At 43.7% G+C, this 26,090-nt stretch overlaps 1 protein-coding gene across 1 annotated transcript; it reads left to right on the top strand.

Moving 5' to 3' along the window:
- The first annotated feature begins 5,175 nt into the window (after nt 1–5,175).
- Nucleotides 5,176–22,912, top strand: LOC135899978 (uncharacterized). Its single transcript, XM_070526573.1, has 9 exons — nt 5,176–5,307; nt 5,812–6,013; nt 7,390–7,493; nt 8,379–8,578; nt 14,196–14,361; nt 17,521–17,793; nt 19,140–19,284; nt 20,450–20,707; nt 22,770–22,912. The coding sequence occupies exons 1-9, from the start codon at nt 5,176–5,178 to the stop codon at nt 22,910–22,912; spliced, it is 1,623 nt and encodes a 540-aa protein (XP_070382674.1).
- Nucleotides 22,913–26,090: the final 3,178 nt, after the last annotated feature.

Raw genomic sequence — 26,090 nt, 5'->3', positions numbered from 1 at the left:
TTACACCGTGGGCATGCCTTACTGATTTCTATCTTGAATTTTTCACCATGGGTTGAAATAGATGAACGATTTTAATACGGCCTAAAGGCCTATCATGGCAGTCCACTGCCAAGTCGGATTAGTATACTGGTCTTCTCAGTGAAATATGGTGATTTCTTTGGCATCTATTTAGTTACTCGCCATTCTGCTCTACGTACTACAGACTACACGCGATAGGAATGCAGTACATTGCCTCTGACACACACTAGACGAATTCGGTGGTATCTTTAACCGATTAAGGCGAAAGCTTTGGATCTTTGCGATGAGATGCACTTGCAAAGCGTCAAGAAGGCCATAGGTTTTGCAAAAAAGGACCTCCTGGATGTTTTTCTCCAGAGAAAATGCACAAAAAGGAGATGCCATTCAGGACTGTTTGTGAATGATAAAGATTCGTGGCAAGGCACGTGCTCTAAATTCTTGTGAAAGCATCTCAAATTGATTCAAGTGTATGACACTTACCTCCGGCCCAATGCAGAGAGTGTCTTAGGTTATCGTTCCAACCATGAGTATCTTCTGCAGCCGCAATATACCTTTGCTATTGATGTAGTAAATCTTTTTTTTTAATTCTATACCACAAAAAAACTGGCTGTGGCTTAGCTAAGGTTAAGCCCAGGATGCGAAACATACTAGCCTTTATTTTAACGCGACAGCGTTAAGGAGCTCGTGTCGCAGAAAAGCCGGTGTCGTCGGCGTCGGCTCAGGCGTGCGGCGCTTGCTCAGGCGCACATTTCGTTGTCGCGCCGAACGCTGCGTTGCTCGACGCTCACTGCCTCCGATGCGGGGCGCGTAGTCGCTGCGCCGTAGCAAAGCCACCTAGAAACAGTCTCTGTAGCACACCGCAACCTTCGCTTCTCATTCCAACGAGCAGCTCTGTCTCCAGGAGGCATCTCACCACGTGAGTGTCTAGCAGAGGCAAGCGCAGCTGCTTATATACCGCCGCGACGCCGCGAGCGACGGCGCGAGTTGGAGCCCCGTTTCTCCTCTGTCGTGACGTCACGGTGTCACGTGGTCAGCCTTGAAGGCGACGCCGCGAGCGACGGCGCGAGTTGGAGCCCCGTTTCTCCTCTGTCGTGACGTCACGGTGTCACGTGGTATTGAAGGCGACACCGCCGCGCCTGAGGAGCTGGGTTGAGCTCTAGTAATATGCTTCGCATAAAATAACTTTTGTGTGCTGTCCATGAATCATTGATACCTTGGGCCTATTGTTTTTCAATGTTCCAGTGATTTGAACGCTGACAACATTAGGGAATTTTGAAGATTTTGCCTGTGCTCTACAGCAGTCGCTTTTAATACACCACCGTCCTTTAAAACAGGGAATTCGTGCGGAATCATGTATTGCTCCTTTTTAAAGTGATGTTTTACACTTTTGTGACAATCGTATTTCCGCATGCCTTGACAGACCTAATGCAGCTAAGGCTTTACACATTTTCAGATGTGTTGATGATCACTTAGTTATCGGAAAGTATGTGCGTCCTGAGCATCTTGAAGAGGCTGTGAACCAACTCCTTGGTGTTTCTTATTCTAGTGCCAAAGTGCTCAATTTCGACTTTGAGTTACGAGAAGAGGGACGCCTCCAGTTTCTTGATATTAGTAACCTTTTACATGACGGTCAGGTGTGCTCAAGTTATTATGCAAGGTCCGGAAAACCAGCCCTGGCTACAACTTGGCCGATTACAAGACTTTTCATATGGATATTGCAAAAAACTATCAAAAGTGGTTGTGACGATCAGGTAGCATGCAGCCTACAGCTTCCAATTGCTACGCTTGCGCAGTGCAGGCATTCCGCCAGAATGTTTTGCTTCTGTAGCAGAAAGCCTCAGTAGAGAAGTCAGATGGGGGAGCCATACATGCGACAAACAACTACAAATCAAAAAGGCATGGCCTGTGGTTGTCCCATACGTCATGACCTGTCCCAAAGCATCAGGCAGGTGGCTGGGAAATGCTGTATCTCAGTCGTTTCTTCAGCGCCTGGTAAGCTTGCACGTATGTGCAATATCATGAATGATGCGGCCAACGCTGACTGCGCAACAAAGCACACTACATGTTTCGAGAAGTGCAGAGTGGGTGTAGTGTACAGGATCTCACTTTCATATGGAAAATGTTATGTTGGCCATTCCAGCCAATGCGTCAATTAAAGATTTAGAAAGCATTGAGCAGTTTTTATGTCATTGGAAGGGGCTGAAATTTGGCGGATCACTGCCGGCAATCTTATGCATACCAGACTTCAAGGCACCCGTGTCATGCGCAGCTTTGCAACAAGCAAGCTGGGAAAATCTTCAACACCTTGTGCATTAGCAACCAAACTGACAGATATGTGAGCATTCCTTCCCTAGCCTTGCATGCCAAGGAAGAAGGGTATCTCTAGTGCCACTGGAATTCTTTTGAGCTCCTTCTGTTTGTTTTCGTATGTTTCTGCGCAATATGTTCGTTGATCTTTTTTCGTGATCAAGCCCTTCAATTAATGTCTAGTGCCCGTCCAGTCTGTGTCTCTTCTTTGTGATCACGTTCCTGTGCGCTTTTTGTGATGTCCAATTTCAAGTACTTCTGTCTTTATGGTTTATGTAATGATAGCCTCATAGCACAAGCCAAGTGTTGTAGGGATACGAGCTGTATTTTGGGTATCAGAATTGCTCACAGTGTGATCAGAAACCCATACTAGGAGAGCTCTTCTTGTTGGCTGGCACAACCTGTACCTCTTTCTGCACTTGCTGAAATACTCTACTTGGGCTCATTGAAACTGCTTATGTGTTGCTTGTATACCACATTTAAAAATTACTTTGAAACAGAGGTGTACCACATAATTTTGTTTGCAGCTCCTATCTAAAGCCACTTGACTTATCTGATATTTTCTGTTACATTTATTGCAGGATTAAAAAGACTGAATTCTTTTTTTTGTCATTACTTAATGACATAAAACTGGTAATGGGGTAAACTTATTACATGAAAAAAAAATTTCTTGATATTTTTCGATGCAGTCTCTGAAGTCGGTTCATCAGCGAAGCTGTGCGGAGCAACCTGCAAACTGCTTTCTATATTTTATATAGGAAACACTTTGTAGGATGCCGGCGGAGCGGCAGCGTATGCTCCCGCAATCGAGAAATGTATCCGAGGTGCTCAACTTCTCATTGTTACACGGCCAGTGACGTCACTCCTCATTTCCTACTTTGCTGTTGCCGCGGCAGCTTATGTAGCAGCAGTCTTACTGGGAACACAGGCGATGGAGTGCTACGTTCTTTGCATTGTTCGCGCACGCTTTATCATCAATCATATTATTTCGATGCTTGTTGTGTGCTTTTTCTTTATTGAAACAAATGCGCTCTATATTGTTCGTGTGATTCCAATGAACACTTTTCGCTTCGAAATTCATGGAATGATTTTCTCTGTCGACGGACACGAAACAAATCCGACGATTCGAGCCATAGATAGCCTTGCTATAAAAGAATTTCCGGTGATATAAAGAATTTACTTTGTCTTTTACAGACAGTGCTGTATCTCTCGGTAGGATCAGAGGGTGCGGCCGGCTGTGTACTGGTTGCAGCTTGCACAACACTCTCAAGTTTCATTACAAGCTTCTTCTAGGCATCAGGCTGACGTGTCATTTAGTCAAAAATAAAAAGCAACTCAGACTCAGCATTTGGCCTTGACAAATATAATTGGTGGCCAGGGCAACAGAGCGCGTGCGAGGAAATTCGTGCACTTAGTTATATTGTGTTAATTTTTTTCATAGCAAAATCATTTTGTTTTATTTTTTTATACTGAATAAGTAAATATTTGCACTGTTTCTTTGCCTCCCATATTAGATATAATTATGATCTAATGGGTTACCATAGTAAATGTACATACTGCAGCATGAAACTGGGGTAAATTTATAGAGGCATTCGTATATGTGGATATTTGATGCATGCTAGAATTTTACAAACGCACCAGAAGGCACCAACAAAAAGATGCCACACCAGGATTCAGAAAACACCAGGCGAGCAGACCAAACACACAACGTCAAACACACCAGATTGGGCTTGCCGTAAGCACCAGGCACACCGTAAACACCAGACACATCACACCCATGTCTGAAGACGCACTATAGTGTGAATGATCTGGCGCATTTTTCGACTGGGTGCTTAGGGCATAGGTGCCAAAGCAACAAAGTATTAGCAAGGATGTTAAACTTCGGACATAATGTGGAGTATTGAAGCTTGCTCAGTCCTGGTTAACCTGCCTGCCTTTCCCTTATTATTTGCTCTCTCTCTCTCTTTATTGCTTTATCTTGTACAGTATTGATCAGCAGAATTCAAGTATGCTACATTTTGACTAAATCTTGCTGTATTGACTGCAATGGAGGATAGCCCAAATATTGCAGTGGCCTTCTTATGTAGCCGGAATGCAACTGTACATCAACAAGTTGCATTATATACACATAGAAAACCAAAGCGTTATGCTCTAATTCTTTGAAGGCATTTTTTGGAGATTAGGAGCACGGCTATTTCACTAAGCACTTTATTGCCATGTAGTTGTGGTGGACTTGTCTAACTGAGAAATAAAAATTGAACTCATGGGAAAAATATATTTATTTTTTTGAAGGTATGCATTAAAACAAATCCAGCACATTGTTTTGTGCAGTACGCTAAATATAGAACTGGACTTTACAAAAGAAAACTGTGATAATAAATAGCCCTTAAAAAGAGCTTAAAAGCATAGATGCTCTGGTAATTTGTGAGAAATATCTTATTTTATTGTAATTAGTGGAGCTGGCTGGAGATATCTTAAAATTACAATGCGTGGTTTTCAGAGAGCTTAATTTGCAATCACTATCATCTGTATGTGCAATACAGATTATGAATTATACTCCGCGTGCAACATTTTAAGGGATATAGAAGTACCTTTAGGTAATTTTTTCCCAGCATGGTACAGGATAGCTGCATTTGTTTGCTTTTTTCTTGTTCTGTCATTAAATGTGCTTGACATTTCACCCTCGTATATAGGCCAATGCTATGGAGTTTTGTGCAGATGAGATGCTATGATTGTGCAATCACTGAACTGTAGCACCATGATATAGGCCACATAGTGGAGTATTTCCACTTGTGTTTCAGCATGTCATATCCGGCATGCCCCCCAGCATGCTGCCTGTCACCACGCAAGATGCCCCTCACCCACCATGCTGCCGGTCACCCAGCAGGCGGCCCATCACCCAGCAAGAGGGCCGTCACCCAGCATGGTGCCCGTCACCCATCATGCTGCCCGTCACCCAGCATACTGCCCGGCATCCAGCATGTCCATACCATTGCCCTGATGAGGGATGATGGATTCCATCATGCCCAGCTGTGGGCTAATTATCGATAAGGAATGTTACTACTAAAGTTACTAGAGGACGCTCTGAAGATTGGATATTTAGTTAGTACTGAAATAGCAGTTAGTACATAGTTTTCTCTAGTCGTGTTTCTATATTGGCTCACGCTGCATCAGACACACTAGTGTTTTTACTTGCTGTGCTTAATCTGCCCTTATTTATTTAACTTTGTATGCATGTGCATAATACTTACAAATTCTTGCATATGTGACGCAAAATTCTGTTGAAAATTATAAAGTTTTTGCAATATAAGACTGCCATTTGACGCCAGAAGGACGAAGTTTAGCCAAACGCATGCATTAACCATCAATCCCAAGCTGACTAAGCACGATGCTTGGAGTTCGCATAGACGATGGTGCCGAAGTTCTGTTCAGTAAATTTTGTCGGAAACTATAGCGCTACAGAGGTGCCTTTTTCTTGTTTCACAGATTTGCGACTCCGAAACTATCCCTCACGGCGAAGTCCTGGAGCGCATGGAACGCTGTGCGGCCGTCTACCAGCTGCACGGTATCGGGAAAGGCGACAGGGTGTACGCGCACGTGTCCAACAGCATCGAAAACTTCATCGCCGTGTGCGCCATCACTCTTACGGGTGCCACTCTCGTAACGTCTGACGTGCTGTTCAGAGAAGGTAAACTGTGAGATGAATGTAAGGGCAAAGTTACTGGGACATTTGTTTGTAGTTGCTTGTTTTCAGCAAAATGCCGCAGCATACAGGTTATTGTAATTCGGAGCCTTTTAAATATCGCGTTTGGCAAATGTTAACATTTATGCAGACCGCTGTCCGAACATAAATGGTATTTTTCTGCCCGGTGCGGCTTCTACATGCGGCTAGTTGTCTTTTCGCCCACTTATTTTCACGCGTCGGGTTATTATTGATGCCTTTCGGATAAACAGCTGAAACGGTGGTTTCTCCTTATGCTTTTTCTGGCTTCCTTATCTATTTCCTTCATATGATCGTCCCTCCAAATATCTAGCCCCTCGTTTCCCCTTATTCCCCTTGCTCACGTACAGAATTACTGAATAATGATTTATCCGATATATGCATGATATATCTTAGACATGATTTCTTTCAAGGTTGTTGGGGAAAAATGGCTTAAGAAAGGAGGAAGACTGTGATGCGCAAAAGTGAAAAGAGATATAGACAGAAAAGTGGAAGAATTTATTTTAGCTTAAATTATGATACTGAAGAAATGAACAAAGAAGAAAAGGTGATATACCCTGAGGCAACGGAACTTGTTGGCAGAAGATATACAAAGCTATAGACGCGTGCAATGGCACATACACTGCTAAAAAAAGACTCACGTTCAAGTATTATTTGGCGCATAGCAATGAACTATGACAATTCGGGAAATCACATGTCTAACGAGATTAAATAACAATAAAAATCTGACTCTAAACGCTGATATAGTCTTATATAGCGCAGTGGGTGTCAAAATGGCTTCACAGATGTCTTTTGTGGGATATCTGTTAGATGCGTGCCAGCATTCAGTTGCTCTTAGTTGAATGAGAGAGCACTCGACTGCGCAAAGTATTGTGATTATTGTACCAATGAAGGAAGTAAGGATACTTGTTGCCATATTTGAAGTCGAACACATTCGAACATTTGTTGCGTTTGTAATCTTTTTTTCCTATTGAAATAATTTTAAAGCCGGCATTGGTGCCTTTTGTAACGTCGGCTAGTCTTAGTTGCAGGACAAGCGCAAAAAAGACTGATTTTTTGAGCTCTATCTGCTTGTAGACAGCCAGAAAGTTAGAAATTTTTCCTTCCCTAGAAAAGGACACCGGAGTGGTTGGGAATGCAGGCGTTTAATACCTCAGCTGACATGCATTTTGCTACATGCGTAAAACATGGTTACAAAGCAGGGTTCAAAGGATACTTAGCGTAAACATGGTTCTGCAAATCACTGAAATTGCACGCAAGTGTAGACACAAGTACCCACAAGGCTCGATGTACTAATACGGATAAGTGTTTAACAGCGCAATACCCTCGTTCTCTTCATTTAGGGGAACTGCTGGCCAACCTGCAAAACTCAGACGCCACTCATGTCTTGACTGACGCCACGTTCGCTCCAACGTTCATTGAGATCAAACATAAATATCAGTTCAAGGTATTTTCACCATGCCATTACCTCTTCAGTTTCCTGTCGAACGGGCTTTGCGCATTTAAGAGTTTCACATGTGGTCTTGGTGGGGTGGTGACCTATGAAGGCTATCCCAAGGAAGAACAAAATTTAGTCTGTGCCAGGCCACCGTTCATGGCCAACTTGGAAAAGAAATTGTATAAACAACAATCAGGTGGATAATATAGTCCCTAATCATTCACGTCATAATTTTCTACTAGCCGTTTAGAGCAAGCTCACGCACATGACTGTTTGCTGCCTGCCTACAGGTGCCCGTGTTTGTATCTTTGTCCTCATATTTCATCTATTTCACATAAACCTAAAGTTTTTAGTCAGTATTTGTAGATCCTGTTTGTTCCTCTCTGTGTGGGTTTGTTAAGTTCGCGTGGTTTTGTACCGAGTACAACTTACGCTAACTCGCCAAGCTTTCATTTCCACTGTCATTTTTTTTCTGGAACACCTAGCTTCACTAGAAAACATTTGTAAGAGAAATTCTTTATACAGTTTTCTGTTGCTAAATAAGTGCTACATAAAAGTGTTTTTTCGAGCGTGAAAGAAGCCCTCGAATGGACGCAAAGTGCCTCGAGCGGCCAATCGTCCGGTAATTTTGCGTGTATTCGTTAGCTTCTTTCATGCTTAGAAACTTATCTTACGAACTAACCTGCAATGATGTCACCTTCCATAATTACTACAACTAAATCTTGAACTTCGGAAAAAGCACTGACGGGCGCCGCGCAGAACGGCTTCTTTTGTGCCCACATTTATCTTGTATCCTGTCTAAATATAGGTTATGAACAAGTGCCAGTTTGTACACATTGAAACAAAATTATACCTAGTAGATACCGATTTTAATTCTCGCTATGTTCCCACAAGGGCCTGTTTTCAACAAGATCGTTTCCGGGATTCGTGTGCCTCTCGGACGCCCACCACATCGGTAAATGCCTCAAGTATAATGAACCTGATGCATCTCCACATGACGTGATAATCATGTGTCACACATCTGGAACAACCGGCATATCGAAAATCATGGAAGTGGAACAGCAACGTTTTCTCACGCAAATGCGCTGCAGGGAGTGAGTAGCCTCTTGCACTTCACTATGAGCATAGCAGTGGTTTTAATATAACATCTTTAAAACGCAAGCGACGGTTGTCCATTTAACCAAGTCGGATGACCCGGCAGATATTGATGCCTTCCTTGGATAAAGAAAAAGCCAGCCCGTCCTCGTAGCTTTCTTCAGGCAAATTGCGATCCTCTCATTGTGACTAACAAAAGGAATGTGAACTCAGTCACTAGGAGCCATTGATTTCTCTTCGAGCACGTTTTCTTGGAGTAAACAAAGGTGTACGGTCATTTCCCCCGCACACCGTTTCCCAAGTGTTATTACTCCGCTTCCCGCCAAATGTAAAGGACGGAAACATTTTGTTTTAAGACTGTATGATTTCAAAGCATTACTTATTCACTGCACGGCTCTTTCTAAAACAAAAGTGGCATTGTTGTTTTGTTTCACGTTAGTACAGTGCGAGTACATCAGCGAAGTAACATTTGTACTGAATTCCTCCCTGTAATGTCGTGTCGGTATTTTGTTGAAATAGTTATTTTCTGATGAAAACAAAGAGCGCAAACACAATAGAATGAAATTACTACTTTATATTAAAGAACAGTTTGGGAACAAGATACTGAACACAATAATATTTAGGTGAAAATTATGATTGCTTGATTGATTGATTGATTGATTGATTGATTGATTGATTGATTGATTGATTGATTGATTGATTGATTGATTGATTGATTGATTGATTGATTGAAACCTCCTTTCAAATGGAGCGGTTAAAAAAAGTCGCCCAGCCTGTTCGAATTAATCATGTATGTTCTATACTCTTTTTCATTCTAGCGGTTTGTATGTATCGCCTTAATTTTTTTTCTGTATATACCTACTTCGTACCATTACCTATGCCTCTAACGGATCCGGTCGCATCAAACTTTTCTGTCTTTTTTCCCACCAATACTATAAACATATCTAGCTTATCTCGACTGCTCATTGGTTCATACTTCCACCCACTTTAAATGCAGGTGCTTCTGGAAAGTGTACGTTAACTGCGGGCCTCGGTACGGGCCCAACATTGCCGCGAGCCCTCTAGCACGTTCTTCGGGAGTCCCGTGGGCATGCCTACCCGCGCCTTTTCCCGGTCTTTTGCCGCACATGCGGATGCATTGGCGCGTACTCAGTGACCCAAATTGGTGCTACGGCTGTTTCGAACCCTAGTCCATGAGTACATCAGCCCATAGACTAACCAGGGACCTAGGAAGGCGGGAAAATAATTATATACAAAAATGCATTGACAGATAGATGGCCATCGTAAAGTGGCATGAAACACCCTCAGGATAATAAAGTATTAAAAGGTAGACTTATACTGTGGAAGGTACTTACACATAGTTGAGTAGTGGCTGAGCGCATACTGTTCTGTTAACGTCGTGACACTACGACATTATTATAGGACACAGGAAACCGACACAAAGAAACAAGGTTTGACTATTTTTCTCTGGTAATAATAACAGACTAAATACATATAAATTCATCAGCTGGCCGTTTTGTTTAGGAGTAGCTGGGAAAGTGTTGCTTCGGTATTTTTGTGAACATGGCTAACGTAGGCCTCGCAAGCACCTAGCAATTACTACAGCTCTTGCAGTGTCCAACTGCTAAAGCGACAGCGCAAGCAGGAGTCTAATTGTGATACAGCTCTACAGAGATAGCGGATGTTCCCGTTACCTTTGACCAAGATTTTTAAAAACCCACGAGATCTAGAGAAATCGCATCGACTGCAAAGTAGCCGTAGTCGCGTTTATTTACAGCCAGTATTTTTTTCATCCCGAAGTATTAAATAATTTCGTTTAATTGGTAAACCTTTATTATTGTATGAATCGCAAACATATCAATTACAGAGTTGTAGGGCACTTCAAATATCCTTCGAATCAAGCATTTCTTTCGTGCTCAGCTTTGCCTCGTTGGTCCCACTGAGAAATAACAAAAGCACGCGAGACATCCAAAATACGAAATACGCGCCGCTACTCAACCGCTCCCAAGCAAGTAGCCACGGATACAGGGCTTTACTAGCGGCGGCTACTCGATACAGGGCTTCACGCTAGGTGATGGTCGCGCCATCATGAGAACACGCCGCTGACGCAATGATGAGCGTAGTGGAGCCATAGGAGGGAGGGGGCAGATTTCGAAGCCAGGAAACGGTGACGGCGCACTTAGGACATTAATTTCGCGCACTTATCTTGTTCTCTAGATATGCGTGCCCGGAACGTATGTTCCTTTTGTACCCTTTAACAGTGGAAACAAACCTTGCGCAGGCTATGTCCATCTAATGCATTTTCGCGGATCTGTACGGCCAGCATATGCTGTTCTCAATTACGTAAATCATTTTTGCTTCACGTTTCAGTGCATATATAATAACGGGGGATCTCAACGGTACCACGCTAGTGACTTGCTCTTCAAGAAGAGCCATGCCCTTCACGAATGATCAGAAGGCTTAAATGATCTGGACTCTGGGTGCGGCGCACGGTGTCAAGAGGAAGGCAGCCAGGTTATTCCGGATGTGACATTGTGGAGGACGCCCTAGTCTGTCAACAATACTTAGAACGTACGAAATCCTTCGCACGATGGGCAGCTTCACAAGAAAGCGACACAGAACTGCGACGGTAGTTCGAAGAAGCGGAGACATTTGTTTTGGCATTCTTTGCTGCTAACCCTCCCGGCAGTGTCCTCGAGGACAGTGCGGAGGCCGGGAGCTCAAGGTCATCAGTGTGGAGGATCTTCAAAAAGGGTCATATGCACGCGTACCACGTACATCTTCATCAAAAATTTGAAGGCCGAGATTTTGAAAACAGACTTGTCTTTGCCAATTGGATTTTCACGAAATGTGAAGAAGAAACGAACTTTCTCACTCACATTCTTTGGGTGGATGGGGCTAATTTCTTCAGAAACGCACAAGTTAATGTTCACAATGCGCACTACTTGAGTGATACGAATCGCCGCTGGCAGGCACAAACACGACACCAATACCAGTGGTCGTTTAATGTGTGGTGCAGTATTTTAAAAATTAAAATTTAATTATGCGGTTTCACGTGCCAAAGCCACTTTCTGATTATGAGGCACGCCGTAGTGGAGGACTCCGGAAAGTTTGACGGCGTGGGGTTCTTTAACGTGCACCTAAATCTAAGTACACCGGTGTTTTCGCATTTGGCCTCCATGGAAATGCGGCCGCCATGGCCGGGATTCGATCCCGCAACCACTGTGGCTTGATGCGGTACTTTGGATGCTAACATCATCATACCCATCTTTTTTGACAACGCACTAACGGCGCAACGCTACGTCACCGACATTCTCAAGAGACCCGTGAACAACATCTGTTGCGACGTTCCACTTGCGCACCTTCGGAACAACTGGTTTCAACATGGTGGTGCTCCTGCGTATAGTAGTAGTCAGTCTCGAGCGTGGCTCGACAAGCTTCTTCCTGGACGATGAATTAGCGACACGGACTTGTGCCCTGGCCTTCAATATCGCCGGATATGACACCGCTAAACTTCTTGTGGCTACGTGAAAGATCGCGTGTATAGCGGCGAAACTACCACACCGGACGCACTAACGGCATAAATAAGCAGAGTCTGCCGCGAGATTCCAACGTCGTTGGTCAAAGCTGCAACCGCACAAGTGTTGGAAAGAAGCAAGTATTGTATTCCTTCAGATGGTCACCTGTTTGAGCACGTACTATAAGTGGCAGGGAAAAATAACCCCTCACAAGTTGTTTAAAATGTGACTTTTTTACGCACATTCATAATGTCACCCCGTCCTTACATAAAAAAAGCTTTCGACAAAGATAGATATACGTAAAAAAGTGCTTTCTTTCACCCATTTTCTGGAGTTCAAGAGACACAAAGGGTAAACAGCTAAACTAGTTACACCTTTGGATTTTCCTTTCTGAGAGGCTGAGACGCCTTACGTGCTTTCAGTGTATTTTTTATGTAAATAAACTCCTGAGTAGCTTTTTTCTGTTCTCCCGATAGCTGCTTTCTTTTCTTTTTTTGTGCTCTTTTGCACACAGTTTTTTTTAACATTGGTTAAATTTCTTTTGTAGCTTTGTTTCATATACACGAAGGCTAAAGCTATATCGAGGGCTTCATGATCGAGCACAACATTTTTGCGTCCGCAGATGCTGACGCTTATCGCAGCGCGCTAGTTAGATCACGAAACCTCTTGAGCGATCCTACACGCCGAAGCCTTGTACGATGCGGCAATAAACTAATGCAACCGTATAGCTTTCAAAGTTATCTTGGACGCGCTTAAGTAGCGGGGCTCGAGCGCGCATCGATTTCATATTTCGTGTACTTCGCGGGCTCTTGTTTTTTCTTTGAAAAAACAAGCACGACACTGCTTCAGCACAAAATAACTTCAGCACGAAATAAATGCTTGATTCGCAGGTTATTTAAAGTGCCCTACAACTCCGTAATTGACATGTTTGCGATTCAACCAATATTTAAAATGTTCACTAAAAAAGCCAAAAATTAATACTTCGTGATGAAAAAAAAATACTGGCTGTAAGTACACACGACTGCCACTACTATGCAGTCGGTACAATTTCTCTAGAGCTCATGTTTTTTTTTTTTTGAGATCTTAGTCCAAGTTAACTGGTGCACCCAATATAGTAAGCACACAACAAAAGGCTTCAGGAACGTAACTTCTGCAAGTGGATCACATTCGAATGAAAGCTCGCTCTACATTTGTTAGTGTCTAAAGGTACTCCGAATTCTGAAAGTATAACAGCGGTGGCATGCTGTGATGACTGGCTCCGACTAATTAATAGAGAAGCTTGCAATGTCCTCTTGGCCAAACAGTGTAAATGTGGAAACTACCGTCGATAGTGCACCCCGACATGCAAGCTTCCATCCAGGCGACCAGGAAAATCCGGAACATCCACACAAAACACGTAGTCATTTTCGAAAGTGCAATCAAGGCGAAGTGCTCAGCCCATAACAGCAAGCTCTACATAACTTGCACCTTTTTGTTTTGTCAATCTTTTCTTGTTCTTTGCAGTTTCTGTGTACCATTCCTCTTCCCCTGTCTTCTTCAGAAATAAACTGTTAAATGCGCTTCGGAATCCATGTCCCTGTTGCAGTCATGCGTCTTTTTTTTACCTCTGCAGGCGCTGAATCCCAGTCATGCTATTCCAACTAGCTCCAACGCAATCCTTAATCAAGCCACAATCACTGTCATGACGCTAAAGAGATTCTGACCTCTTGTGCATTCCTTATGCTCAAATATCTCGCCTCGAAAGGATGAAAGTTAGTTTTGTGTACTTATGCGGCTAGTGACGGCAAACAATGAAGTTATTCGCCGTTTATATATCAATACTTCTAAAATAGGTTATGAGCTGAACAGGTTTGGCGTAAGATAGCCTTACTTGGTGGTCGAGAATTTAAGCGAACTCATAGAAGTTAGATTGTTCTTGCCGTCTTCCCACGGGTCTTAATTTTCACTGCGGTGGAAAGTAATTTCGTTGCTAATATCTTGAAATTTTGCAATACTGGCGTTCATTATTTTCATTTCAATCCTGTACTTCATAAGTTTGCTAGCTACTCTTCTCCAAAAAAATACCTTGGCATAAATCTCACAGAAATGCCTTTTTCAGGGTGTTGGAGATGGTCACTTCGGATGATGTGGCCATTGGAGGCGGCAACATATCGTTTTTCTTCTTCTTTTCTTTCGTCTTCAACGTTTTATCTGCCGGAGCCACAATTGTGCTCCTCAAGTCTACGAACATTCGAGATCTCTTCGAGGCTTGTAATCGCCACAAGGTGAGATTACTAATTCAGTTTCGTCATTTCGTATGAAAAAGTGCGGTTTAATAATGTGAAACGTCAAAGTTGCTTCACTGCCTCCTATAAACTCTTCATGAAAAAATGTCTATTTGTACAAGACAATTGAAATCTGCAAACATCCCACTCCTATTCTCATTCAACATAAATTCTATCAAATATAGATGGACAATATAAGCAAAATCTTATAGTTATTAGGTGGGACTTATGTGGAACGGACGTTTTCAGCGCCGGCTCTTTTTTTGGGTGGGCCATCTTTCTTCTACTACGCATATATGACTCTAAATCTCCTTTCACATACCTACGTTTCATAAAGTGGTACACATTAGCAAGAACTCGCTTAATATTTAGATCTTCGGTGTAACTTGATTAGGAGTGTATTGGTGCCCATTATTTTTTTGAAACCAATAACAGCCAGTCAAATAAAATTAGCAACATTTGATAATGCTAGATTTGTTCAGCCATTACGCGTCTTAGTTACTCGTAACGAGCTATACTCCATCGGCACCCAGCGTCCAACTGCAGCATCGTTGTGTATAACTTTCATAGCTTTCATACTCGAAATAATTAGTGCGATGGCAATTGCATGGATACCGCGGGCGAAATTTCACTGACATTGAGTGAAGTGTTTCGTAAAAATTCCCTATGTAATAGGAACGAGCGGCTCCTATGCCATTACGCTGGAGATTGAGGGCAAGCGTGTGCTGGTGACCCAAGAAGGATGGTGGCTTAATGCGCGCCGTCTTCCCGTTCGCCCACTACTTGTAGGTCACATGATCGAGTGTCCCCTAGACGGAAAAAGTGCCCGTCTCTTCCTCCAGTATACGTGCGGTCCTGCGCAAGGTTGCCCGCGCGACACAGCGAACACGCTGCCCGAGCGCCGTATGTGGGAGTGCGGCGCATGCCATGGCTGAGGGACTAGAGTTCGTATAAGTTTTTCTAACACTATGGATAAGGGCGAGCCGAGATGGCTGATGACTTTGCTCGAGCTGTATTCGCACTCACCTGGCGTTGGAGCTCGTGCAGTTTCGGAAACGCCGGGAAGCGAGAGCCAGCACTCCAGCGTTCGTGCCCCACTGCCTTCGCTTTCCTCCATGCCAGTGTTGTGACAGCGAGCGTTGGCGGCCACCCAGAGAGATCTGGGCCTGAATTTTTCAGCGACGCCTTCCGTTCAGCTCTGCGCCACTGTTATCATCCACCGTTCTCTGCCTGGCTGATGGCATTGTTAACGCAGGCGGAATGCCGCTGTGACCAGTGAAAAAGCGGGAAGGGCACGAACAGGAATAGCATCGGAAAGGGCATCGCCACAACAAAGCGGCAATTATAGGGCGGATAACACTACGAGCCTTAGTTCGCGTAGTTATTCGTTACTTTGATAATCGACCAGCCTTTCTGCTTTGGGATGAAACTGACTTTTTTCGCTCTTTCTTCTTGGAAACGCGATGTCCAAGTGGTATGTACTCCGGTAATTTTCGTTCTCAAGGAAGTTATATGCGGTTGTTACTTCGAGGTAGGGAGCCAAACAGTCATACAGCTTTCAATTTAGCAGCAGCTGTAGTGCTCATTCTACAGTAGGATGAAGGACTACTCCTAATTAGTATTAAACAAAAATTTTCAAAAAGAATGCAAAACGTGCATTTATAGCCAGGACTTGCGGCTACGTTTGTTTATATACTTTAAACTGTGCAATTTGGCCACAATTAAGCGATGAAGGACATCATAGCCTAGTGGGCTCTTGCGGCCACCAGATACATACAAAAAAACTTAAAGTATCTATTCTTAGCGAAACCAGGAATAACTAAGACATAAAGTTCAAGTTTAAATAACCCTCATCTTGAATTGCTAAAATAAAATACCTTCTGTAATAGGAGTGCGGTCATTTAAGCTTTGAACTACGGCAATGGCTACGACCTCGTCGGCTTTTCTGAGTTGTAAAGCGAATACTTTTCAAGCGAAAGCTTTACTGGCCGCGAACTAGCAATTTCACCGTGACCGTGCTCCGAGGAGGCGCATGACCTCACACCGCGTTCCTCTTCAACGCGTTCCTCATCGTTGCGTTCGCCTCCGCTCGCTGCGCCAGCTGCGTCGCATGCCTAATAACACGTCGGAGGATTGAAAAGCAGAGCTCGCGTGCGCCGCAACCACAGTTGAGGCGGCAGTATGTACGGCGACAATTCTGATAAGCAGGAGGAGGCCCGTAATCGACATCGGAACGAGAATAAGAGGAAACGAATCGCCGAGGAAATAGACGAACAGCGCGCCGAACGAGTGGCTAAACGCCGTAGCATAGCTATACAACCAGACTAACCTGCACTTGCAATCAAGATTAACCAAGGCTAGACATGCTATGTTTTAGCTTTTGCTACGTATATCCTGGCATAGCCGAGCTAAGCCATTGCCAATTTTAGACTATTGCCAGTTTTCGCGGGGGTCGATCACCGTGCTTTGTCCGCTGGCTGGACTGGCATCCGCACAAGGTTTAGAGGCTTTTAGCAGTGGCACTATGTCTCGTTGGTCCTCAACATAGAATGGTGATGTGGGGAATGCTCATCCCTGAAAGTCTCGGCGCGTCTCTCGTAGACATGCGCCGCTTTGTATTGCTGAATCCCCACACCTTCGCTCAGGTCGACTCGCACCGTGTCAGGGATCTGCATGCTCTAGCACATGATAATAGGAGTGTCAGACCTTCGTGGGGTAAGCGAGCGGAAGTAGCGCAGGTCTACAGCTGTCGCAATTTCGCTGTCATCGTGTCATCGTTGCCGTACCGTGGCCGTCACACTAATGTAATTCCGTTGTCGCCCTGCCATCTTGGTCATGATGAAGTTGTCGTCACGCCACCATCGTCTATTGAGACGTACTACCTTAACGTTTCCGGTGTTGTTAACGCACACACAAAGGTAAGGCTTCAGAAACCCAATCACAAACAAGATAATCACGCTGATAGCATGCATTGGACCTGTGCTCATGAATCCAATAATATTAGCGAAGTGTTATGGTGACAACCATAGCAATTATTTTTGAAAGCCTCTTCCGCGCACGTGGCAGTGCACGATGCTCGTCCATCTTGTTTAACAGTCCTTAATAGTACTCAAATGTTTTCAAGCTTTGTGTAACCACCTATGCTTATTTTTTCATCAGGTAAACCTCTTAAATGGCACTCCTCAAAAGTTGCTCAAGATCGCTGAAGCGGCGAAAGCCAGCGGCACGAGGCTGCCAACGGTGAAGAAGCTTCGCACACAAGGAGTTTTTCTACCGGAAAGGATCGCCAAGGATGTCGTTTCGATCTTCGAGCCTGACGAACTGCGAGACTGTTATGGCATGACCGAAGTCAGCGGCTTCTTGGCTGTGCCTCCGAGGGGAGAGCTGCCACAAGGAAACGTTGGATTTCCCGTCTGCGGTACAAAAATGAAAGTCAGTTCACAGTTTATCAATGGTGGTCGTGCTCAAAATGTTTTATCTCAATGCGAAGCTTTCTTTGCGAGCACTCGATGATGTAGTGCCTTCATATCGTCAGCACTCATAACCCTTTTTATAGAGCGCAGAGGTATATTTGGCAGCACCGACAAAGCATTAAGATAAACATTTATGGAGGGATATCCCGATATAAGATTGCTATTTCCAGGATTTCACCTTTGTGGATGTATGTACATGTCTTCAACACTCAATTCCAATATTGCGGCTGGTGTCACTTAACAGTTGGTTAGTGCCAGTGTGTTAAATGAGAGTGTCATTGGTGATAATCGCGCCAGTTATGAAGCGCGCAGTTTCCATCAACCATAGCGAAGAAGATAATTCTCCTCTCTGTGATTCCCTATATTTCCGTGGTCCTGGAGCATTTATACAGCACAACATACACGTTGATGGATTATACCATGTGCCCTCGCCGCGCTTAGTACAAATAAGCGGATAAATTTTCGCATCTTTTTTCAGCCCTTTAAAACATACGTGCACCATTTACGTTTCTGGATGAAGACTACATAAAATGTACACCTAGATCTAGCCTAATTTGCATCCGTAAACTAAAGGCTCACGAAATATTTGTTCACATTGATTACAACTTCATTTAACTTCATTGTATGTATATGTTCAATGTATATGCAAGAGTAGGCGCAGCTTATTTGATACAAAACATGGTCGCATGATACTGATGGCTGAAAACACTGCATGTAAACCTCTGACATAAAAAGCAAGACATTGTATCTATTTTTAGAAATAAATAAGAAAATAGCTTCCAAACCACAACACCTTTTTTTAACTCCCATTCTATCTTGTAGTGTGATATGACCAGAGCGCTAATACACAAATATGATAGTACTGATATCTGAATAGCACATTTGTATCTTTGAGCAATGGAAAGAAGGAGCAATTGCGACAATGAAGTGACTCTGCCTTCTTTAAAGTCTAAATTAGAAGTGCCCATATCTGCATACAGTCGTTGTCATTTCCCCGTGCTTTGTTTTGCACTTACTTTTTAAAATTAGATTCTCGCATTCTTCAAGGGCGTGTCTCTTCGTATTTTTTCCATGAAATATTACAAAAATTCAAAAGCAGTAAACGGTGCTATATCAGGGAGCCAACAGCTAGAAAGATTGACGACAAGCACTTTGCGATTTGCTTTTACCGAAAAATGCAAGAGGAGCAAACATTTGTGTTAGCGGCCCACTTTCCCCATGCGTTCATTTTCATATTACGTATTGTTACATACGTGTTGGTGTGCCACCGGATGCAAAAGAAGTCATTCATTCTTTTTCACATAGGTTGTTAATCCCGAAAACAGAACGGTTTTGGGTGCGATGGAAATCGGCGAAGTGCTCTTCCAATCCCCATACGTCATGCGGGGTTATTACAAGAACGCTGCAGCTACGAGAGACTTCATTGACAGTGAAGGATGGTTACACACAGGTAGGCTTTGTGATTACTCAAATTACGACTACGAAGAAACATATGTGGCTCCTATAAAGTAAAATAGGTTGTCTTCTATCATCCTCTCGTGAAATGTCAAGCGTTTTTCATAACTGTTGATCACTTATCAGAAAACTGGTTCCTCTGATTCTTGAAGTTGTGAACCGAGCATCTAAAGTAGAGCCAAATACGAGACTGCCAAAGGAAAACGTGATACTGATCACATATCTCATCTATGATAAAGAAAAATGTCGAGCTTTTCGTGAAAAGATGAACATCTTGTTGTTCATAGCGTGTGCGGCATTTTAAAAGAAGTTATATTAGAAAAACAGTTTCTTGTTTACCTCACTCAAGAATTCAAATGCGTCCGCTTGTGAAACAAAGTCAAAGACAACTGTTTGGACCGTGAGCCAAGTCAAAGACAACTGTTTGGACCGTGAGCCAGCCCTACTAGAAACCTACGTTGCTCATGTTCACAGGATCATCTTCTACGAAAATTCTGTTGCAACAACGCAATGTTCAAATAGCTCTTCAGTTTTGGCCAGTAAATTATGGAGAGTACTTATGCTTAATTTTAGGGTATAGTTCAAGTAAAGTAAATGATCCGAGCGTCATCCTCTGACTTGATGGACATTACCAGCGTCTTCTCAAAACTAGTTAAATTTTCAGTGATAATACATGACTCTGAAAAGAAGGAGGAGAACTGCATTATTTTTTTAAGTGAGCATAGATTAAGCATACAACCTTTTATTATTCTGTTCCGCAAGAATTGTTTAATAAGTACACAAAGTGGCCAATCACATCATAAGCCGTTGGCGCCTTATTTTGTCGGCACAATTAACAAAAGGGATTATCCTTCAGTTTGCTGCAATAACGCGTAACATTTTTTTTACTAGTGTAATTGAAACATTGTTCAGAAAAAATCATTCTGCACCACTTTAAATCAAGTTCAAGTTTTTCTTTCTGTTTTTTTTAAGAAGCGTGCTTAACAGCGATGTTTTTTTTAATAACAACCAGCCTTTTTAGCCGATAGAATTAAATCAGAATCTTGAAAGAACGATTCTGAACGAACAAAAATTCATTCAGCATTTCCGGCCTCGCTGCTTGAAGAGCATGATCCAGAGGCATATCTGATACTATGCTTGGACTCTGATTGCTAACTCAGGCGACCTCGGCTATTACGACAACGACGGTAGGCTGTTCCTCGCTGGGCGGCTGAAGGACACCATGTTCCGCATGTCGAAGCACATGAATCCGGCCGAAATAGAGCAATGCCTCTACGCCCACTGGGCCATCGCCGAGGCAGCCGTGCTACCAGTTCCCAGGGACGACACCGACGATGACCCGGCTGCTATCATCGTTCTCAAAGAGGGCATAGTCGGGGACCAGAGGCTGGCCGAGGATATAAAAGCATTCGTCGCTGGTGGGTAATAGCAAGGACAGCCTAGTTCTAATGTCGAACATTCATCGTCCTGCGAATAATTAGAATATGTGTTCAAATTTCTTCCGCTTTTCACCGAAACATTGTTTCTTTTTCTCTTGGCGTTATTTAATGTGTCCTGCTTGACTATTTCAGTGTGCTACTTGATAGCCCTTATTTGCAAGCAGTTACTGTTTTGTTTTCATCACGAACATTTTGTTGATCGTAACTTTTACAATTTTCCACAGTGTATTGTTATCACGATTGGTTCGTTTGAAACTGTGCCCAGCAAATCCCGCAATTGCACGGATGCATGAAAACAATTCGCGGACGAATACAATGATCCCTAACGCGACATTTAAGCGCAGATGTATGTGTTTTCATTTGTATATCTATTTGCTGCTGCGGGCGATCTGTCTCGCCCGGCATGTTACAAACGGAGCGAAGTGTGGCACGACTGCCTCGCTAATTGGGAGATCGCAAGAGGAAGCGCGTGGAGGACGCGTGGGCCGGATTCTCAGCAGCGGCCGCAGATAGACCTCCACTCATGCAGCGCTTCGTTTCCATACAGATGACGCGCGATACTCTGTCGCTATTTCGTAACCATCGTCGCCGCAAAGCCCCCCGTGCGCAACAATACCTCCCTCTCCGCTTTTCTTCTCGCTCTCTCTTTGCTCTCTTCCTTTTTTTTTTCATCCCCCACCTGCCCTCCGCGTTCCCTCCCATCTTTCGCTGGCTTCTTTCGCTAGGTTCGTTCGCTCAGTTACGCAGTAGCACGCCGGCACTAACGCAGGAATTGGCACCTGAAAGCTCTGTACTAAAAGAAATGGCGCGTGTTTACAAAAGAAGTTCCGACACAAAAACTATTCACAAAAGCACATGCCGGCCGCTGTGGGTACTGGATATATTATTAACGAAGGTGACCGCCCAATGGCTGAGAGGATTTACGTAGGAAAACCTTAACACCACTGTGTTAAAGCTAAAATAGCGGGAAAATATTATCGTACATTTAAATCATGGCGCGAGCCAACTTCGCGAAATGGGGGAGGGGAGAGGACATTGGCCAAAGTGCGGCTCAGTATGTGAGTTTCATACGCGAAGCTCCATATTAGGTGACTCTGACATAAGCCCTTGGCTAGACCCCTACTTTGAATGCTGTCACCTTGTTAAAGCGGTTCTTTTCCCACAAGTCTATCGTGGTTCCTTCGATACCTCTACCTGCATAAAGTGGTAGCAATGCCGAATGTTTACACATTTACATTGTCCACAGCGAAGCAAATCAAAAGAACTTGGGACAAGCGAGGCATTCAACTATAAAATAATTTTAGAGGCTGCTGCTCGGGCCGTGCTTCTCCATGCGCAGAATACATGGCTGGGAATTTTAAGTAAACGACTGTAATTTCCTGAGACGATGGGTAATAATCAAGCAGGTCATGCAGTAGAAAGACCAATAGAGACTAATAGTGTATTTTTACTTCGCATTTGCTTTTAGAGACTGCTAGAAATGTTCGCGTTGTTTATTTTTCTCTATTCACTAGATATCATTGTAGGGACAGAGTCGTGCAAAGGTGGAAGGTGTATCGCGGCTTAGCTCGTGCGACACGCAGCTGCATAAAGAGCCTGTACCCGGACTTCTTTCTCGCGAGGAAAATTCTGCTTGCAGGTTTTTTGCTACAGCAGGCTTTATGACTGCTTACTGCGCATTCATAACTACATACAGCGCTGCACATTGTCGCTGCAAAGGATGTACATCTACACTAAAGTAAATATGAAGTCTACTTCTTACAAATGAACGCCTGGCTCGTTCAGTTGTTCAACCTAGCGTAAAAATGCTAATATCCCCATGCATATACTTAAAGAGAAGATACTACAATGTGGCCATTACGGCAGACACTCTAGAAGGACACATTCAGACACAATAACTTTCATCGCATAGTGCCAATGATGCGGACTGTATTGTGATGTAATTTTAGTAAACGTTGTCAAACTAATGTGCAAAGACTTTGTTTTCTTTGGCGCTCGATAGTTTTTGCAATTTAGCAGTGTACGTTTTCTTTCTGCGCAGAGCGACTGGCGCCGTACAAGCATCTGCACGGGGGAGTATTCTTCGCAGAATGCATTCCAAAGACAAGCTTCGGGAAATTTAAAAGACGGCTACTGCCCGATATGCTCAAATCACTCAAAGGAATTGACAAATCATCCTCGTAGGAAAAGAGACGTATTCTTTGCAGTAATTGTGGTAATATTATGTATCACTTATTTGTGTCCTCATGGCCGAAATATTCAATTTTTATACGTAATGTGCCACTACTGCATTGCTTAAAATGAGAAATATGTTGTACATTTTGGCGGGAAGGAAAACATAGCTAGAGCATAGGTTGTGTCTAGAAATTATGTCGCATATTGTTGTCGTTAAGGGATCGTCTACTTGTTTAAAAATAGGGCCATTTTATAAAGTACGTCGGATAAACTTCCTTTCACTGCACGCAGTGTCCTGGCATATTTTTGCTTTCTTCTCTACGACAAATTTTCTTATTGAATGTCTGTGTAAACTCAACACCTGTGTAAGGGTACCAGAGGATGGTTCTGCAAAGAATGATATGCGACCAGCCTAATTAGACAAAAAAGCCGCTGTAATCAAGAGTATCATATGGTAAAACGGGTTTGAATGAGACGCGCGGCAAAAGGTCGTTTTGAGTTAGTTACTCCCTTTCATACAAGTGCGCAATCGTAGTAGGGGGATATTTTGTCAACAAATGTCACTGTTTGTTCACTTTCCATTGACTAAAAATCTTCATAACCGGGTGGTGTAAACCCGAAGCAAAATGTGCATTGAGGTGGGAAAATTGGTGGACCGACAAAAATCTACAAAAAGATCAGCTCACATTTCTTTCCAGATGCGTACGCCTCAATCCTAATAGTGTTCTCTATCAAGGGAAGCTTTATTTTTTTACCTACACTGGATACAATTGAGTGAAATTTCAGCGTGTTCTGTGTAATATTTCCTGCAGTAAAATTATTTCATTAGAAGTTTACGGCAGGGGCCAAACTTGCCAAGCAGCTTTACCATAATATTTATGGAGAGCATTTCTTTTTACCACTCTATGCAAATTCCGTGCTTATGTCTAGGATAAGATGGACGTACAAGAGAAAGCCATTTATTGCTGCATTGACCGCAAATCACAAGCAAGGATCAACTCAAGCCGTCCGCCAGCGAAACGACTTCATTATAGCTGTTTTGAAACCGTTCTGCGGGCCATATGATTCTCCGTAGAGGTATTCACGAAAACCGCAAAGAAGAATGTATTAAAAGTAATAAAACCTCCCATGACATGTCTCCAGTGCCAAGAATAATAATACCTAAAGGGAAAAAATGAAGAGCTGAGCTCAATTCTGAGCTCATCTACCAGCTAGGTGTAGTTGTTCGCAAAGGCTGCCAAAAGAATCGTAGAGGAAGACTAAAGGAGGCGCAGGCGGAACTATCCATTCAACGAGCAACCAGATTCGGGAAAAAGCATTTTGCCACTTGCACAATTCCCTGAAACTAGAACTGACAGTACATATAGCATGCAAGAAATTTTGTAGCAAAATTCACCAGGCTCTGTGTTACAATGCAATGATTGCATGAGTGTGGCCATGAAGACTGCTAGGTGGACCGTGGGATCTGCTAGAAGTGCCTCGTTTGCAAAGAATGATTTCTGTTATTTTTACTGTTGCCTGATTTGGCCCTGAACCTGTCTCATTTTGCTCCGGGGTCGGGGAAAAATTGTACATTTAATAATTTGTCCAAATAAATTTTTGAAACTTGAACTAATTCTAATGCCAGAATTTTCACCAACCAAGAAGCAAGGCCCAAGAAAAATTATTCTAATATATTTTCACAATTATTCATAAGAAGAAACGCTAAAGGGGCCCTGAAACATTTTATCCCAGTCGAAAAGTCCTTCTGAAGGTAAACTAGAATATTGAAGAAATACTTTACAGCAAGAACTACTTCAGTGCGTTCAGCAGAAGCGAAGTTACTGACAATCAAAGATTACCTCTGAACCCTTTTGTGGTGCTCCCGCTGCTTCTTTAACCTCGAAGGCTACAGCGGAGCGGGGGGTGCCCAGAACGCTCCGCCTAATGAATGTCACCGTGGCACGCTGTTCAAGTTTGATTTTTTATATGTACGTATACGCTACCCTTTTTGGCTTTGGCGCTTACGATGCGCCAAACGTGGTTGCCCCCTGCAAGCCTCAGTGCGCTCAGCCAGCGTGCTCATCGTGGCACCCCGCAGTGGCCGCGTTATGTACGCTACGCAGCACACGCAGCTACATACAACAGTAGGACGTGTCCGCAGCATTTGCTTCGCCCACGATAGGGTTTCAGTGCGCACTCACACTCATGTGCTCCAGTCTGGCCGTGCTGCGGGGTGCGCACCGGTTTTGTGCTGCGCCAGCTTGACCCATGGATAACAGCTACATCGAGGTTGCGCATCTTGAAGCGCTGTCAGTAGCTTAATGCGAAGTGATATCCGGCAAGGCGCCTTGCCAGAAGCGGTCATGAGGGGACTCGCGTTGGAAAGCGTACGTGTGGTGTGTCCAGGCTAGCGTGCCCGTTCTTGAGGAGACCTTGCGGCGTGGGCTCGATTCCGCTCAGCATCGGGGAAATTTAAGGCGTCTTTTTTCGTCATTGTAGAGTGGCACATTCCCAGTGCCACATACCTAGTTATCGAAGTCGGCGTCAAAGACGTTAATTGAAGTGCGGTACATACCTACTGACACATATGCAGTGACACAAGTTGGCTCCAAAGACGTTCATTGGAGGCCAGTACAGATCACTCCCCAGTGCTCCAAGTTGACGTCAAAGAGTTTCTTCGAACAGCGGTACATACCCGAATCCCCCATCTAGTGACCCATGTTGACGGGAAAGAGGTTTACTGAAGAGCCTATTTTTCTCTATCACACCCTTCCGCTCTCCTTCTCTTTTATCCCGTTTTACCCTTCTCCCGTGCAGGGTAGCCAACTGGAACTGCCTCTGGTTAACCTCCCTGCCTTTCTATGCATCCTTCTCTCTCTCTCTCTCTCTCTCTCTCTGAAGAGTGGCACGTGTGTACACAACAGTGCATACTCAGTGACCCAAGTTGGTCCGATGGTTGGTTTCGAATCCTGTTACCTCAGAACAGCAGCCTGATGCGCTAACTATTCGACCACGCACTACCTTTGTAACCCACGTGGGAAGAAATACGGTTCGATACAAGCATATAAACAAATACACAGATAGATACGTACGGTACGGACAGTGCGTGAAGTAATTAACGCATCAAAATTGAACCGGGCAGGCCATGTGCTGTCAGTGGCCTGTAGAGTTACACAGTTGGAGCTAAGGGAAGGGAAGCACAGTC

The sequence above is a fragment of the Dermacentor albipictus genome, chromosome 10 (genome assembly GCF_038994185.2).
Source record: "Dermacentor albipictus isolate Rhodes 1998 colony chromosome 10, USDA_Dalb.pri_finalv2, whole genome shotgun sequence".
NCBI classification, from domain to species: Eukaryota; Metazoa; Arthropoda; class Arachnida; order Ixodida; family Ixodidae; genus Dermacentor; species Dermacentor albipictus.
This window is presented reverse-complemented; position numbering and strand designations above follow the sequence as displayed.